Source organism: Diadema antillarum, unplaced genomic scaffold (assembly GCF_040938485.1).
Source record: "Diadema antillarum isolate AM-2024a unplaced genomic scaffold, OU_Dant_1.0 seq00000985_RagTag, whole genome shotgun sequence".
Lineage (NCBI taxonomy): Eukaryota > Metazoa > Echinodermata > Echinoidea > Diadematoida > Diadematidae > Diadema > Diadema antillarum.
The window spans coordinates 84173-100365 of NW_027271825.1; the positions used below are offsets into that span (position 1 = coordinate 84173).

The 16193-nt window shown below is 39.2% G+C and overlaps 1 protein-coding gene across 1 annotated transcript; it reads left to right on the plus strand.

The window, feature by feature from the left end:
* Window positions 1-4890: 4890 nt before the first annotated feature.
* Window positions 4891-15261, plus strand: LOC139742204 (HMG box-containing protein 1-like). Its single transcript, XM_071652781.1, has 9 exons — window positions 4891-4989; window positions 6991-7075; window positions 8370-8637; window positions 9886-10163; window positions 10555-10875; window positions 11720-11864; window positions 13325-13630; window positions 14134-14287; window positions 15092-15261. Exons 2-9 carry the CDS (start codon window positions 7012-7014, stop codon window positions 15098-15100), a joined length of 1545 nt encoding a protein of 514 aa, XP_071508882.1. The 5' UTR covers window positions 4891-4989; window positions 6991-7011; the 3' UTR covers window positions 15101-15261.
* Window positions 15262-16193: the final 932 nt, after the last annotated feature.

Consider the following 16193-nt stretch of genomic DNA (forward strand, 5'->3'; position numbering starts at 1 on the left):
TCGATAGGTGGGTCTGAATAACACACGCACTTACCGGGGTGACTCACTAGGTTTCTATGCACGCTATTGAGATAGCAGACATAGCAACACAACACTGAAAATTACGAGGACCGCTCATCTTATCACACAAAATGGTCCCGATACCAAATAAAACATACCTTTGACTTCATACAGAGACACTCAAACAGTTTTTCAAATCTAAGGCGACAACTTCACGCTCGAAAGTAAAACGAGGAAATGCTCACCTTCATTTCTTTATCAAGGGTCGTCCATAGGCCTGCGTATCTACACCATGCATTATACACACAGCGAAACACCAACGAAGCCACATAGGCTTCCCCCGTACGTATGTACGCATGATACGACGTGTGTACGTACAACAACACGTAAGCACACCAACAGGTGCATGCTGAACATACGGGTGCTTTAAACTCATTAATATTCTAGTACCTTAGGCCTGATTGGATAGTTTGTGAGACGCGCATACTTTCAATCGATTTCAGAACCAATAGATTGCGAGGAAAGGGTTTATTTACCTGTTGAAGAATTTCTATCTTTTTTGTTTTGCTTTATATCGCCTTTAGTCATCATGATTTTAGGTCAGATGAACATACACTGTACTACTAGTAATCATTGTGAAACACTAAATCCAATGACGATCTTTTCAAATCATTGTTGCATGCACTGGGAACATTCGTAGAGGAGGATTGTTACTGCCAAGTACCTAAGTTTCAAAGTTACCAGTTTCAAATGTGATCTCGAACATTTTTTTTTTGTTTAAATCACTACGCCTAATGGTAAATACTACTCAGTAAACTTATTTGCCCCTCGGGGACGTATGAAATTAATTACTTGATTATTGATAGGCGCTGTGCCGAAGATGTATCACACGGACAGGAAAATTCATAGGGTCATTTTGTCCAGTTCACTGTTGGGCTGTCAACCAGAAATAATGCCGTTAACTTATTCCACTCGTTGATTTCTCTCTCGAGAGAGAGAGAGCCCCTGGAGCACTATCTCATGACATGTTTCTTCAGTATCTTGAATTGGTGTCCATGTGGTTCTCCAGAAGAGAACTTACAGCACTCGATCGGGAGACTTTAGAGGGAGCGTCTAGTTTTGGTTGAGACCGTGTAACTTCAGTTTTCTTTCTTTCTTTTTTTTTATTTGTGAGATACAGTAATAATTTTGGTGAGATAATGAGAAACTTATTTGATGAAAATCGGTTTTAAAATGGCTGAGATAGCCAAAAAATGCATTCCAAATAAAAAGCGGGACCCACCTTTTATTAGGATCGCTTTGTTTTACTTTGTTTTTGGATGGTGAGAAAATGAAAAACCTCTCATGAAACATGAAAGATCATGTGATTCCAGGAGAGATTCAACCTTTATTTGATGAAAATCGGTTTTAAAATGGCTGTTTCCTATAGCAAAAAAGTGCATTCCAAATAAAAAGCGGACCCACCTTTTATTAGGATTGCTTTGTTTTACTTTGTTTTTTGATGTCTCAGTGATTCCAAAACCGATTTTCATCTAATAAACTTTGAATTCCTCTTAAAATGGTATGCTCTGTACTCTTACATTATGTGGCTCATTGGTATCTCACAAAAAGTTAAAAGCCTAATTCTCATATCAACCAATACTATATAATCCTTTTAAAATAAATGGTAAATCCTATTTATAGTTTTAAAAATCTATATAATATCAGCTCTGTATGCAAGTGAAGGCATGCAATTCTAAATGATTTATAAATCTTGCTTCATAACTCAGGGGTCGGAGTGGACGTAAATATATTTAGATCAGTCTGGGAGTTCGATGCTATACTTTTCCATTTACTTTTACAGCATACTTCTGTCAATGTGGATGCCACACAGGCCCGGAGAGTATTCAACGTAGGTATTACGATAGACTTGTACAGCTGAATAAATCCTTTCTCATCAAGGATAGAAAATGTACGGTTGGGGCTGATAATTTCAACTTTACGATTTGCTGTAGCACAGGTAGTGTCCTTGTGGTGGGTGAAATCTAACCTCTTGTCAAAATTTTCTCCGAGATATATTACATATAGACTCATAGTAGCTGCAGGAATGCCGCTTTACAACATACAAGCACGGATTATTCCTTCTATATCAACTTAACACTGTTCCTAATCAAAAGGAAGCTATCACTTTCTTTTTGACCATGCAATCAGTCTGATTAAATCAGCTTGCAGATTCCTTCTATTAACTTAACACCTTTCCTAATTAAAAGGAAGCTATCATGCACTTTCTTTTTGACCATGCAATCAGTCTGATTATTATGATCAGCTTGCAGATTCAGGGCATCATTATTATCATATTACTTATCTGCTGATACAATTTAGTAGACCTAAGTCGTCCACAAAGGGCTTTCACATCTAATATTCCACTGGGAAGGTCAACATATACGCACAACAGAAGTTAACATGTGCCCAGTACACTATAAACTTGGGGAACTCCGCTGGTAACTTTTGATTGTAAAGATGAAACACCATGATTGACGACCATTTTGTTGTGTTCTGTGACTATATATAGTTCAAGAGATTTCCTGTGATCTCATAAACCGATAAACTTCTACTTTCTTGATCAATGATCGCGCGTGGGGTACACATTATATCAAATACATTATGTTATAGTCTAGACATGTATATACAATCAACATTTTCACCATTATCTGGTACTTTTGTCCATAAATGTTTCAGATACAGTTATAACGGGCACGTGTAGCATCTTCCTTTCCTCAAAACATAATTGCTCGTCTAAAAACAACAAATTTGAGTCCATTAATAGAACAGCATGGCTTATAATCTTATTTCTGGATGATAACACATATCAACTTACATTATAGTCAGACAGCTAGTGCTGTTTGGTTCCTTTCTTCAATTATCTCCTCTCTCTGACGGCGTTCTCCCTAATGCATAAATTCGATTTACATCGGTACGTCAGGACCGCGCATAAGTGATTTTGTCTGATCCAGTTTCATATAATGACTTCTTTAACAAGTTGTTCAGTAAACTTGACTATAAGCTATTTGTTTGTGCACCATGGATCCTGGATTCTAAAACTAAGAACACTAAATATGTCTACATTCGTAATAACAGAAGCAAAAAGAGAAATGTAAAAAGTGTCCTATACTGTTTTATTTGATTTGATTTGATTTATTTCTGCATTCAATCAAATGCAAATTGAATACAAATTTCAAAAGCACAAAGACAAAGAATTATAAGTGAAGTGATATAAAACGATAATAAACATAACACAAAATAGATACACATATACAAGCAGTTGCAATGAACAATACATGTATACAAAAACATAAAATAAGATATATAGTATTTTTAAAGTAAAATAACAGAGATAATCGCATGCAGGAAACCGCAATCGCAAGCGATTCAGCTCACGACGGCGGTGTCTGCCTTTTCTGCTATTCCTCTGTTTAGGTTTCTCCCCAACTCCCAAAATTGATTCAAATTTGGCTGTACTTTCACATACCTCCAAAAACACTTTCGGTTACAACTCTATAATTTTAGATTTCAGTTTACATTCAAAATTCCTTTTTGCTTCAGATACTAATCTATAAAATTGCTTCATTACTTATTGCTTTTCTTGAGCCGCTTTTTGTCCTGTATAATGACTTCTGGACGTTTGATAACGATTCCTCTCCCCCCCTCTCTCTGTTTGTTAAAAGCACAATCCTCATCTCTACCAATACAATACTATCCCTTTAAAAACCTCGTGTGCGAAATCGCTTATATGATATCTGCCCCTTGTACAGAAAGTTCTCCCGATCAATATGCCTATTTGGTAACTTAAAATCCGCTTGACTCAAGGTAAGCAAACTCTTATATGCGACTTCTCTACTTCTTGAAAAAAAAAATGTATAGAAGAGCTGTATTATAGCCATTTGGGCTTCTGTAAATACAACCAAACAGTAACTCTTCATGGTCATGCATACACAGAACTCCACACACTTTCTTTGAAATAAGAAAACACGTTTCCATTGAAGATTCTTTCTGCAATAAAGTTACATCTATATACGACACTTGGCAGGCAAAAACAATTTTTCACTTTCATGCAGTTTTAATTAACGCTTTCATCCATGATCAATCTATATGCATGGGGCTTATCTCTATATTCTATGCATAAGTTCAAGATAATATACATCAAGTGAATTTACTATATAGATAGAATTTCTTCTCTTTTATTTGCCTGATAATATTACCTCAAGGTCAATCACTAGTTTCCAGTCATCTTTTCACATTTATCACCACTTTCGGGGAATACGGACCATGGACACTCAGGCTGGGGACACGCAGCCCCCCTTTTTTTCCGTGCCAAAAATATATTTTCTTTGCCCAATTACTTGAACCAGCAGCATTGACATGCGGTTGTTATTAGGGTAAGTGTGTGATCTGTGATTTGGTGCATGATACTGTTATTCAGACAAATCAATCTCATAGACTATCTCCTCGTTATACGTAAGGACTTTATTGTTTATTTCTGAAATTTTATATGACAGCGGCATTTTCTTGCTGCAAAAATGAAGAACAAAATCAAGCTGGTAGCACATGTTTGCGTTCAAAACCCCTCGCCCCAGTCTTGCACCAATGCATCAACACATCGACAGTAATTATGTTATGATCTATTTTTGTATCAGGGCTATAAAGATAAAGCTGAGTTTACTCGGAGTCTCGATAATACCCAGGCCCGTACATTCAATGGATGTACATTTTCACCTGTCACAAGCTTGTAAACATCCCAGTCAACACAGATCAAACAGACGGCTTGCCGCCCTACAGCCAATCACGTTCGAGGGATTCGATATTTGCATACATAGTAAACAAGATTACAATAGCCATTCATATCATGGCGTCCCTTCCCGTGCCGAGGTTGCAGATAGCTGATAGGTGAGGAAAAACAACTCCCCAGTTTACGATTTAATCTCCGTTAAGCCACCCAACAGGATTCATTAGGTGAGTGTAACGATGTGACAGTAATATGTGAAGGTGAATAGCTAAATTTAATGTTATTTAGCTGGGGATTCGTGATGTTATAGAACACTTTGATGTTATTTTGATCCAGGTCATTCATTCCCTGGACTTGGCTGTGGATCAGCTGGCTGTGTGTGGGCAGGCCGTACACAGATGATCGCCTGTACTGAGTCTGTAGTGTGCATACACATAGCATTGCGTGTTTGTGTCTGTGGTGTGGGTGTACGTGAGCAAGAGCTGAGGTGCGATTGCAATGCCATCGACATCTGTGTGTACTGCACTCGTTAGAGGGATTACTTTCGTCCCAATAAACCCCAATGATTTACATAGCTTAATATAGCAGTATAATGAAGCACTGATGATTGAGTAGTAATGCATAAAATTAATTGAGAACAACATTTTATAGAATGCTACACCCAAAATGTAATCAATTTTAATATCATTTCTACTGGCTGCTCCAATCAGTTTCATTTGACGTAAATCCATCATATCCTTATCATACATACAATTAAAGACAAAAATCAATCTACAGTGTAGGTCTACAGCTCTTCAGTAAAGCGAGTAACTTAAAGGTGTAGGCATATACAGATTTAGACAACGACCCAACTTTGGCATGCATTTCAATATTGATAGCTCAGATGTATAAGCGCATGTATGATGTACCAGGGCCTGCAGTTGACCGAAAGATCGGTCTGTATCTGGTCGTCGGGGAATGTTCCATGGAGACTGCGTCTGGCTTCACGGATCCCCTCTGAAGGAGAGCGATAGGTAACGTCAAAAAAAATAAAAGACTCCTCCAGACAGACAGATCTATCTGTCTAGGCCTGCAGTATACAACTTTATTACAAGCCAACCCAAGTTGAATGAAATGGCATAGCTGTTCATTATAGACTATCCTCCGTCGTCCATCTCTGAGTGATGATGCAATGCCGTGCAGTGATGTCAGATCCTGAACCATAGCCAATGTCCATCTCCTGTGCTGATGTTAGAGAGCCAAAACTAAAATAATAGCCAATTTACTCCTAAATATTGATGAACTATGTACTGTAAAAGTGAAATTTTCGCAGTGTTGAAATTTTCATGCATTTCACGCAACCATACTTACAAATTGTAACGAGCGCAAGAATAAAAGCATGTGAATATTTTTGCTTGCCTTATGTGTATGTTCCAGTAGTTGATGTCATGATTCTTTGGAATTTAAAACACGCGAAACTCTTCTTACCATGCCGAATGCGAAAATTTTGTTGAGCAAAAATATCCACATTTACAGTTGTGCTTAAATAGGATGTAGGGCATGGATACATGCTTTTATCTGTTCTATTCTCTATTATGTCATGAAAGATGCACTTCATTTGAATGTATTGCTTGATACAGATATGTCTCAATTTAAACTTGAAACACAATGTATTACCCCTTTTCAATGTTTCTTTGTTCTATAGTATTGTCTTGTAAAATTCAGTGTAAAAAATATATCATTTAGATCCTAGGTCAATCATGACATGTAGACCTATTGTCACAGGAGTTTTAAGTTGTGTTGATAACCTTTACTGCATGGATATGTAAGGTTTAATTGATACTAAATGCAGACATTGCAATATGTATTTGTACTCTACACTGTAGGTGCATTCAATTCCAGAATTTGTTTATTTGAGTTTCTTTTTTTTTCTTTTTTCTTTTTTACTTTGATTCCATCAAGTTGATTAATGTAAAGTGCATACAATGTACATTGTACAAATATACACTGTACATGTCTCATGATGTGAACTGAACAGTACAAATATAATCCATCATGTACACCGTACATTGTGTACATGGATTAACAAAAGTGGAACTGTGAAGAAACATACTTTGTGTCAACATTATGTCATGGCATGACATTGTTAACTACACTGTAGCATGAGCATGTATCTTAGTGCAGACTGATTGGACATTTGAATAGTAGAAATTTTAATTGACTCATTTTGTGATGATTATTACACACAGAGATCGCCTGACTAAAACAGGATGATGGATGACAAGGAGTTGATTTCACACCCCCAGCTTCCCTCACTGGATCACAATGCAAATGGTAGGCCATTGTACTCATTGCAATGTGGTGGTAATAATTGTAATGACTTTTACTAATGTTCTAAACAAATGAAACTTCTAAAATTGCAGAGAAGGGTAATTCTCATGAATTGCATATACACTGATAATCTCTAAATTGAAAGTGTTTGTTAACCTAAGTGTACAATCTTCTCATTTTGTCAATTTTATAGGCATTAAGTTTGAGTGTGTTAGGATTGATTTGATGTTTCTTGAAATAACAAACATGCACATACACTGTATACATGGAGAGGAATGTATGTAAAGGGGATGGCTAGTACTGATCAGTGGGAATGCTGGGGATGATTGTTCCAATCCTTGTGGGATTCATTTAAGAGTACATTATATATTTATTGTTGTGTGAAAATTATTTGCTTCAGAATGGTCTCATATTCAAGTAATGTGCAGTTCAATGTTTCCAGGTTAGAATGCCTGTACAGTGTCGGGGTGATCGTTAACGATCGCCCCTTTAAAGGCACTCAATCGTGGCGAGTGGTTTGTGCGGCACGGAGACGAACGCAACACGCTGCCTCCCCCATTCTGTATCAAATGTAGTGACCCCGAATGAGAATAGCGCTGGCTCAATGGGTCAGCGAACAACACGCTAACCTACAAGAGCTCAATGCTACAAATCTCCTAACCCAAAATGGCTGTCCGAGCGAGCCACAAGAGCTTCCGAATGGACGCACACTCTCAGTGCGCATGCGCATGAAGAGAGGCCAAAAGAGCCACGCGTCTTCTGGCCTCTCTCCTCCAATCACTGCAGCTCGCGGTGACAATGTTTGTGTATGATGCGTACACACACACGCACACACACACGTGTCTCAGTGGCAGCATTGTCCCACACGTTTATGGATATAGCACCGAGTCTGGCATTGCGCAATTGCATGCACAAACTTCGGTCGTTCGGAGTTTACGTACCATAAGGGATGGCGATCGGCTGCCTTTAAACCATTGTGCAAAATGAAGATATGACACGTGTGCATAGTGTAATGTACTGTATGTACAATGTATAATTTCTAACAAACTGTGTATAGACTTACAATGTAAGTCTCATATAGCTTCTTCTTGAAATCCCTTTGTAATATGAATGATAACAATTTACTAGTTTTATGTCATGTATTAATAATTACAATGTATTACTCTGATAGTTTGAAAATTGTTACCATCACTGCAATTGCCACTGCTATCTCCGTGATTTCTCATTAGGCCTACTATAATATAATAATTATGTCTAAGAGTATCTGTACACCTCTTCATGCATTTGTGCTATTCAGAGCCAAGCCCATCCCAGTGTCATGAAAGTAAGAGTAAAAGCATCCTGGCTAGTTCCAGTGGAGGTGAAACCACCATCACTGGCTCATCTGTGGACCAGTGTGATGGAGGCGGAGGGCAGCACTCCACCCTTGACTGGCTTACAGAGTTGGCCATCATTGCTACCGGTCCTCAGAGCCCACTGATGGAGTCCAGAAGGAGTGGATCCACCAGTGGCAAACAGAGACAAAGGCATCACTCAGAGGGGAGTGTCCTCCACAAGCAAACCAGGTCAGAGTGGTGATAATTGTACCATTATCATGTAATATTTCATATTAATATTTCTTTTTTTTTTAATACATTATTGCAATGTGATACTGACATTATGATAAAATTGCAACAAATGTTTGTAGTTACAATGTATATAAATTTCATTCATCCTTATATTTTGGGGGGTTTTTTTTGTGTCGATTACATGTAAAACCAGTAATGCATCAACAAATGGTGAAAGCAAGAACCCGTGCAGTATCAGTTTGCTGAGTGAGGATAGGAATTGCGCACAAGTTTGCAACAAAAAAAAAAAGAAGATGGTCTCAGTTTCATATTTCAAGACTGATGTTAATCTTAAGATTGATGCAATTCAAAAAAGTTTTCCTCGATCTGCTGAAAACCTTGTGGTTGAAATCGTGCATTATGACACAGATTTATGATCAATATTGTTGGATTCACTGTGTTATGCTTGATAAATTGAATGTAAGACCAATCATAAATCTTAAGGAAATTGGCCTCAGGTGTTGTGTCAGCACAATTGAAGAGCTTGGGTGTGGATACTAGTAACATCAACTTTTTTGTGTATATTCAATTTTATAAAAATTCCATCTGTGCTCTGAATCAATAACAAGTGCAATGCCATCAGACAGAAGTGTAAGATCTTGAAACCAATATTCCTCTCAAAAATGACAAAAGCATGTGTATACATGTACTTTGATCATTTTTTAAAATAAAATTTATTTACACCTTACAAGAGGGTGTAGGCTGAATATTATTGATTTCATAGCCAGGGTGAGAAAAACCTCACTAAACTCTGATCAATATCACATGTGACTTTGCTTTGTTTTGTGAAGTTGTTTTTCTTTTTACCTGTTGTGATTCTGTATCTGTATTTCTAGATTTATTTTGCATAGTATTACATGTATGTGTGTGTATTTGTGTGTAATACCTAGTGTGACAAGATATTTCTTGATTTAGTCTGGTTTCCAGACCCTTTGTCTTGTGTAGCCCTTCCACAAAATGCATCCTCTGTGGTGACTCACTGCCTTTGCCAAAGGAGCAGGCAGCTCACCAAGTATACTTCTCTCATTATTAGAGAGCATTGATATTCTCGGAAGCAAAGTAGTACGCTGTATGTAGATGGTCTGGAAGCAAGACTTGTCCTGTTAAGATGCACAATCTTGCAAAGCTTGAATGTGTGTGATGTGATAAGTGCATGTACATGTACATGTACATTCTAATTGTTGTGCATCTACTTTTGTGTGTCAGACTGTCAGCAGCAGTGAACTCCCTGAACCGTGCTATCCATACCTACGCCAAGCCTCCACGAAGGACCCCATCTCCCCCACCTCTCATCTCCTCCTCCTCCAATGCTCATCCTCAGGAGGAGGATGACATCATCGATCCCATCGGCTCCTGGGCACCTGAAAGTGATGCCAGGATCACGTCCTCCTCACCATTTCCAGCGTCGCCAAAAGAGGCGGAGTCAGCGGGAGGCACTTGGTCACACCCTTGGCCCACGGCTGTGTGGAAGTGCTTCCTCAAAGGTAACCCTGAATATTCAACCCTACATTCCAATCTCATTCCTGTTCCATTTCATATTTCATATATCACATGTATATGATTGCATCAGCTCTGGTTCAGTTTTTACTCATTTGCAGGATGACCTACCTTTTACAATTATGCAGAATTTGAATAAGTCACTACATACAAATACGGGTAGATGATTTTTTATATCAATTCATTTCCATGGTGGGACCAGTATAAAAGTATCGACAATTGTTTACAACATGCCTCATGCAGTCATCTTAGGCTAGTTTTAGCCACAGGGTGGATTTGTATTTTTCCTCTACACCTTGAGTTATGGAATGTGAGAAGGTGATAGTTTATCTGTTGTATAAGCCTGTGACGAGATGACACATTGTGAATTCCTATTAGGGAACCTGATACGTTTCACCTCTGGTCCCCGTACCGAGTGGCGACTGGCCGAAGAGATTGGAAGCACCGAATTTCTGGCAGCTCAAGCCAATCTCCAGCAAGATGTCAACGGGCGTGGTCAGTCACCCAAGGCAGGTTTTGCCCCTCTTGGCTTGAGGTTGGTCAAGATTGAGGACCTCAAGCCCAGTGACCCCAAGCCAGCCAGGACAAACAGCGAGTCATATGATCAGATGAAGTTAACCTTTAACCCTGATGTGACGAATCAGCCATGCTTGGAAGCAATCTGTTCCACAGACCATCCCTTCTTTGTCAGAGACAAAGGTATGACATTCCTGTGTTTCATTTGTAATGCTGTATAATTGCTATAGTCGCTACCACGACTAGCCGGTCGGAGTAAATTGCCTGTGCGAACAAGCCCTGGAGTATCTATGACCTTACAAACCTTATACGACCTAGGTAAAACTTCCGGAGTCAAATGCGAGTGCACGTGCGCGTACAGTACAATTCTAACCTAGTCGATCGTGACGGAGAAACTAGCGCTCAGAAATTCTCATCAACAAGAATGGAGAAGATAAATGCCGCTCGTAAAAAAACAATGGTATGGTCGACGTGCGCGGCGCTACCACTTCCAGAAGTTACAACGACCCTCCACGGTGATCCCCACGAAGGTCATGGTAAATTGGTCAGAGTTTCTTCCCGTCTGTGGACACAGGGTCGTGGTAAGATAAGCATAAATTTTCATTCTAATTGCTGCGCGATAAAATTTTATTCCGACTACAAATACATCTGAACATGGCTATAAACAGGCTGAATTCTGTGTCATTCTCCAATTTGTGTGATCCTGAAAGCATTCTAGCTACCATGCAACGATCAAATCACAAACCACGAAACAGTAACAATTGGCTTTTTAATGAAGCATTTCTTTTTCTTGCTTTCTGCTGTTACCACTGCACTTCTAGTGTATTAGATGTGGACTTATGCATACAAACAAAGAAAATCTTGGTTTTATTTAGCGGTTTATGAGTAAATTCATCTGAAGTCACCACACAGTCAGTGAAAATGAAACATAATTTATTGTGAGGTTCATTGATGTATCACTGCTATCCAAAAGAGGCATGTTGAATGAGTCTTATGTACAATCAATCAAATACTGCCTTCTCTACAGGTTGGTCATCATATATTCCTTGCCAAACTGTGGTGCGATATGGAATCCCATGCTCTGAGCTAGAGAGTGGTGATGTGTGCCTGCCTCCATCTCATCCTGATGCCATCAGCTTCAAGGAGTCAGAAGTCCTTGAAAGCTTCAAGAGGTGAGTGCTACAAAAGTGTAAAACCTAACTGAGCAGACATTTGCATGACAACAACATCTCTCTAGGCCCTTAGGTTTTTGTAAGCCTCAAAAAGGCCATGTGCAGCCAAAGCTGTACAGTGCACGCTTTTCACCACTACTTAGGCACATACAGTGCACTCCCGTTTTAACGAAATGCTCGGGACCGGCAGTTTTCTTTTGTTATAACGAAATTTCGTTATAACGAAATTTCGTTATAACCGAACAAATACATTATACAGCTGTATAACGAAAACAAGGAAACCACGTATATATATATATCATATGTATTCTGTTTGCTGAATACTCATCAGACACCGGAAAGCTATGTGAAATGTGATGGGATAACTGTATTACAATAATATACGCAAGTTCCCCTCAGAAACTGAGGAAACACAAGGAGCGAACACACAGTGGTGAGAAGCGTTCACCCATGCAGAGACGCTAATTATAAGCTTGTTCCGCTACTTATTTTCGAAAGCAATTCGCATTTCGTTATAACGGAGCACATTTCTTTTGTTTTTCTTTGTCTGTGGCACTCGGAAAAGACTTCGTTATAACGGAAATTTCGCTATAACCGTGTTCGTTATAAGCGAATTTTGTACCATAGACTTTCATGGTGATAATTTTGGGACCAGAAGATTTACTTCGTTATAACGAAATTTCGTTATTATACAAATGATGCACAGGATACGAAATAATCCTGTGCATCATTTGTTTTATAAAATGGGACGAAAATTCGAAAACTAACAGCATTTTTCAGCGTTTTTCACATACCTTTGTGGGTCAAGACGTCCGAAGATGTTCGTCCCAAACATTTACGCACGTCGCACTCGGAACTCCCGCACATATAATTATGATGGGGGGTTGGGTTTCCGGACACTTAAGTTCCCGCATGAAAACTTACTTATTTTACATAGAATATGCACCCTTTACCTTAAAGACTTGATATAGACTCCTCATATAGGCCTACTAGACAACATACTCTGAAAACGGCGTGAGAATTAACCTGCTAAATCGTCATTTGCCCTTCAAAGTGACTCCATGTACGCGTCCGGTCCCACAACGCTTGGTCTACTGTACACTGTACGTATGATACGTACGCCACACATGTTATGTATGCACGAGGGAAGAAAGGCCGGCCGGCCGGCAGCCCGAACTACACTGTAGAAGTTGTTTACAGGATTGACAGCGCGTATGCATGCAATTCAAAGGAGCCGCCGTGCGCACAGACGATCGGCAATAGGATTTAACACGCAGTGCAATGGGACTGAGTAACCAAAGCACATGTGACTCATTTCAGCGCTTCCTATTGGCTACATTCTTGAACCCATTTTATAAAAACCGTGTTCATTGTAACGGGAGTGCACTGTATATATTTTTTTCTTTTCAATTTCAAGCTATTTAATGTTTCTTGTACATCTTTAAAATTTGTGTTTCCAGCCTAGACTTTACTCCCCTGGACTCGTCTGCAGTTCTGGCCTTGAGCAGCATGGCCAAACACCGCAAGGACTTTGAGAAGAGCCCCACCCGCCCCATCATCTCATCCTCCTCCCACACCTCCCTGCCCCCATTCATCTTGTCACCCTCGGGGGGCAGTGCCAGCGCCCCCTCCTCCCCCTCAAAGGGAATGAAGAAACTGCAGCTGGGTGATCAAGGCAAGGGGAAGAGACCCATGAATGCTTTCATGCTGTTTGCCAAGAAGTTCAGACTTGAGTACACTCAGCTGTACCCTGACAAGGATAACAGGTACTTACTGCCAACTTAGATCATTCCTGACTTTTCTCAAGCTCATCTGACATCAGAATCTTATTCATACTTAACTTTATTCATTCACCATGTCTCATCTTACATGAAAGACAGCTTAGTGTAAAAATTTTCTCAAAGACAGAGGAGGGCAGACTTTCAATTATCTATCTTTTCATCTGAACACTGAACGACACATCATATTTAACATCTGAAGTGGTGTTATGCAAAATTTGTGATACTTATTGATACTTATGATAGGTAAATATTGGACAGTCTCAAAACAACAATGATCCTGAGCATCATTTGATTTATTTTGCTGAGAATCTGTGAATAAATGAGTGAATGATTTACAAATGTACAAGGATGTGTTGTTCCATACACAGATATTTCAGCATGATCATGGATGACACTATGTAACACACAGGGCTCTATCAGTTATGCTGTGAATGAATGAACTGGTGAATGAATGACATCAATTATGTATCATGTTTGTCTTTACACAGAGCCATCAGCGTTATTCTTGGCAACAAGTGGAAGAAGATGAAGTTGGAGGAGAGACGTGTCTTCTCTCAGGAGGCCAAGCAGCTGGCAGAGGAACACAAGAAAATCCACCCAGACTGCTGGAAGAGAAAGCGGGCACACTCAACCAGCTCGGTGGTAAACCTCACTCTCCTATGATCATACTCATACTCTCGGTATTGTACTCAGCTATCCCTTTAAGGAGATTGGGGGGGGGGGGTATACACGGTAGATGAGTTGTAGTAATTGTGAATATAGTTTATTTGATCAATGTCTTTGTGCTATTTACACGTACAATAGAGGAGTATGGTATAATATTTCTGTGTAATCCAACTTCATATTTCTTGATTACATGTCTATTTACAAATATGCTTTTTATCTTATCTCCACCACTGGAAAAACATGAAAAATTGTCACAGATGAAATTAGTGAAGAAATCATGCTGATAGATAGATTGATAATGCTATAATGTAATTTGTAAATTAGTTTTATGAGGTTTTTGAAAAGCAGGAAAGTCTATATTTCATCTATGTTATGCCAGTATTAGCCATGGAGCAGCATGTTATGTGTATTGTGTGTTGCAGAGATGCCATTCTACCAGTGGATATCACAGCCGTACATAGAAGACTGTCCATCAGTGCTCAGCTATACCTTTGAGCATTACTTTTCTTGAATGATTACAATGGTTGCATATATCTCACAGTATCTGACTCGAGAGTTTCATAACAGTATAACAATGGACAATCTTTTAGTGATTGCAAGTCATTTAGTTAAGGCAACAGCTGAAATGCTTACAGCTTCTGTGCTGATGCTAAGCTGTTGTTGAGGTGGCTGCTCAAACCACTCTTGTGATTTTGACTGCCCCTGTCCCTTTCCTGTATCAGTGCCCATTCTGAAAAATCCTTTCTTTTTTGTCCCCCCCCCCCCCCCCCCTGACAGCAGCACTCATGACGCTTGGCCTGATCCACCCTCATGCAGCACACCAACCAATGGTGCCTCACTGAAGCAGCTACAGAACAGAAATAGCTTTCCTCAGGTCATCTAGCCTTCTTCGCGACAGAGGGCTCGTCAACCCTGCTGAATTTTGTATGTTCATCCGCCATCGTTCTTTGCCCGTGGTAATGACTCTCTGTTGCTTGTTGATTTTTTACGTAGTATTTTCATTGCTGTATCCCAAAGAAAGGTCGATGTCATGTAACCCAGTAATATACTGAGTAACTGCAACACATCGTCGGCTGAGAATGATAAGGGCGTTAAGTTGCCACTAAACCCATAGTGTTCACGACCACTTAACGCCCTTCTCATTCTCAACAGACGACATGTAGTTTGTGTATTCAAGATGATAGGGAGCATATGATGAATATTCTTATATAAGTCATGCTAGTCTGGCTCTGCCTTGTTTTATTTTGGAACCTCGTTCATATTATGGAAACACACAGTATTGTCTGTAGTGCTGATATGATGTACCACAGTCTGGTATTCACAGATTTATTTTTGCCTCATAGATTCCCTTAATTATGGGTTTTGCATTCAAATCTACTTCATCCTGTATAGAACACACTCTACAATGTCTTGTTGTCAGGTTTTGTTTTGTTTTTGTTTTTTTATGTTTCTTTTTTTTTAAGAGTCCTGCTGCATGCAGGAAGACACATCATTTGTGTGCAGTACAAACATATTAAAGGCGTCAATCTGATTTCTCAGTCTTCGAGTCTCGTTAGTCTTTATGCCTATTGTATGTCATGATATGTATGACTTGTGAAAGACACTTACTGACTGTCACAGAGAGTGTTTTTTTTTATAAAGCAAACTATCTTTTCTTGTGAAAATTTTCAGAGAGGGAGAAAGAGAGTTATAAATAGGTGTGACAAAATTACCTTTTTTTCCATCGTACATATATGTAGGCCTATGCATTGTGTGTCAAACTATTGCTTTTTCTTGACTGTAGAGTTAAATGCTATTTGCAGTGTAGAGATGTCTTGCCAACAGTTTCTTAACTCACATCAGACAAGATGCCATGCATTTGCTGTTTTGAAATACTTCTGTT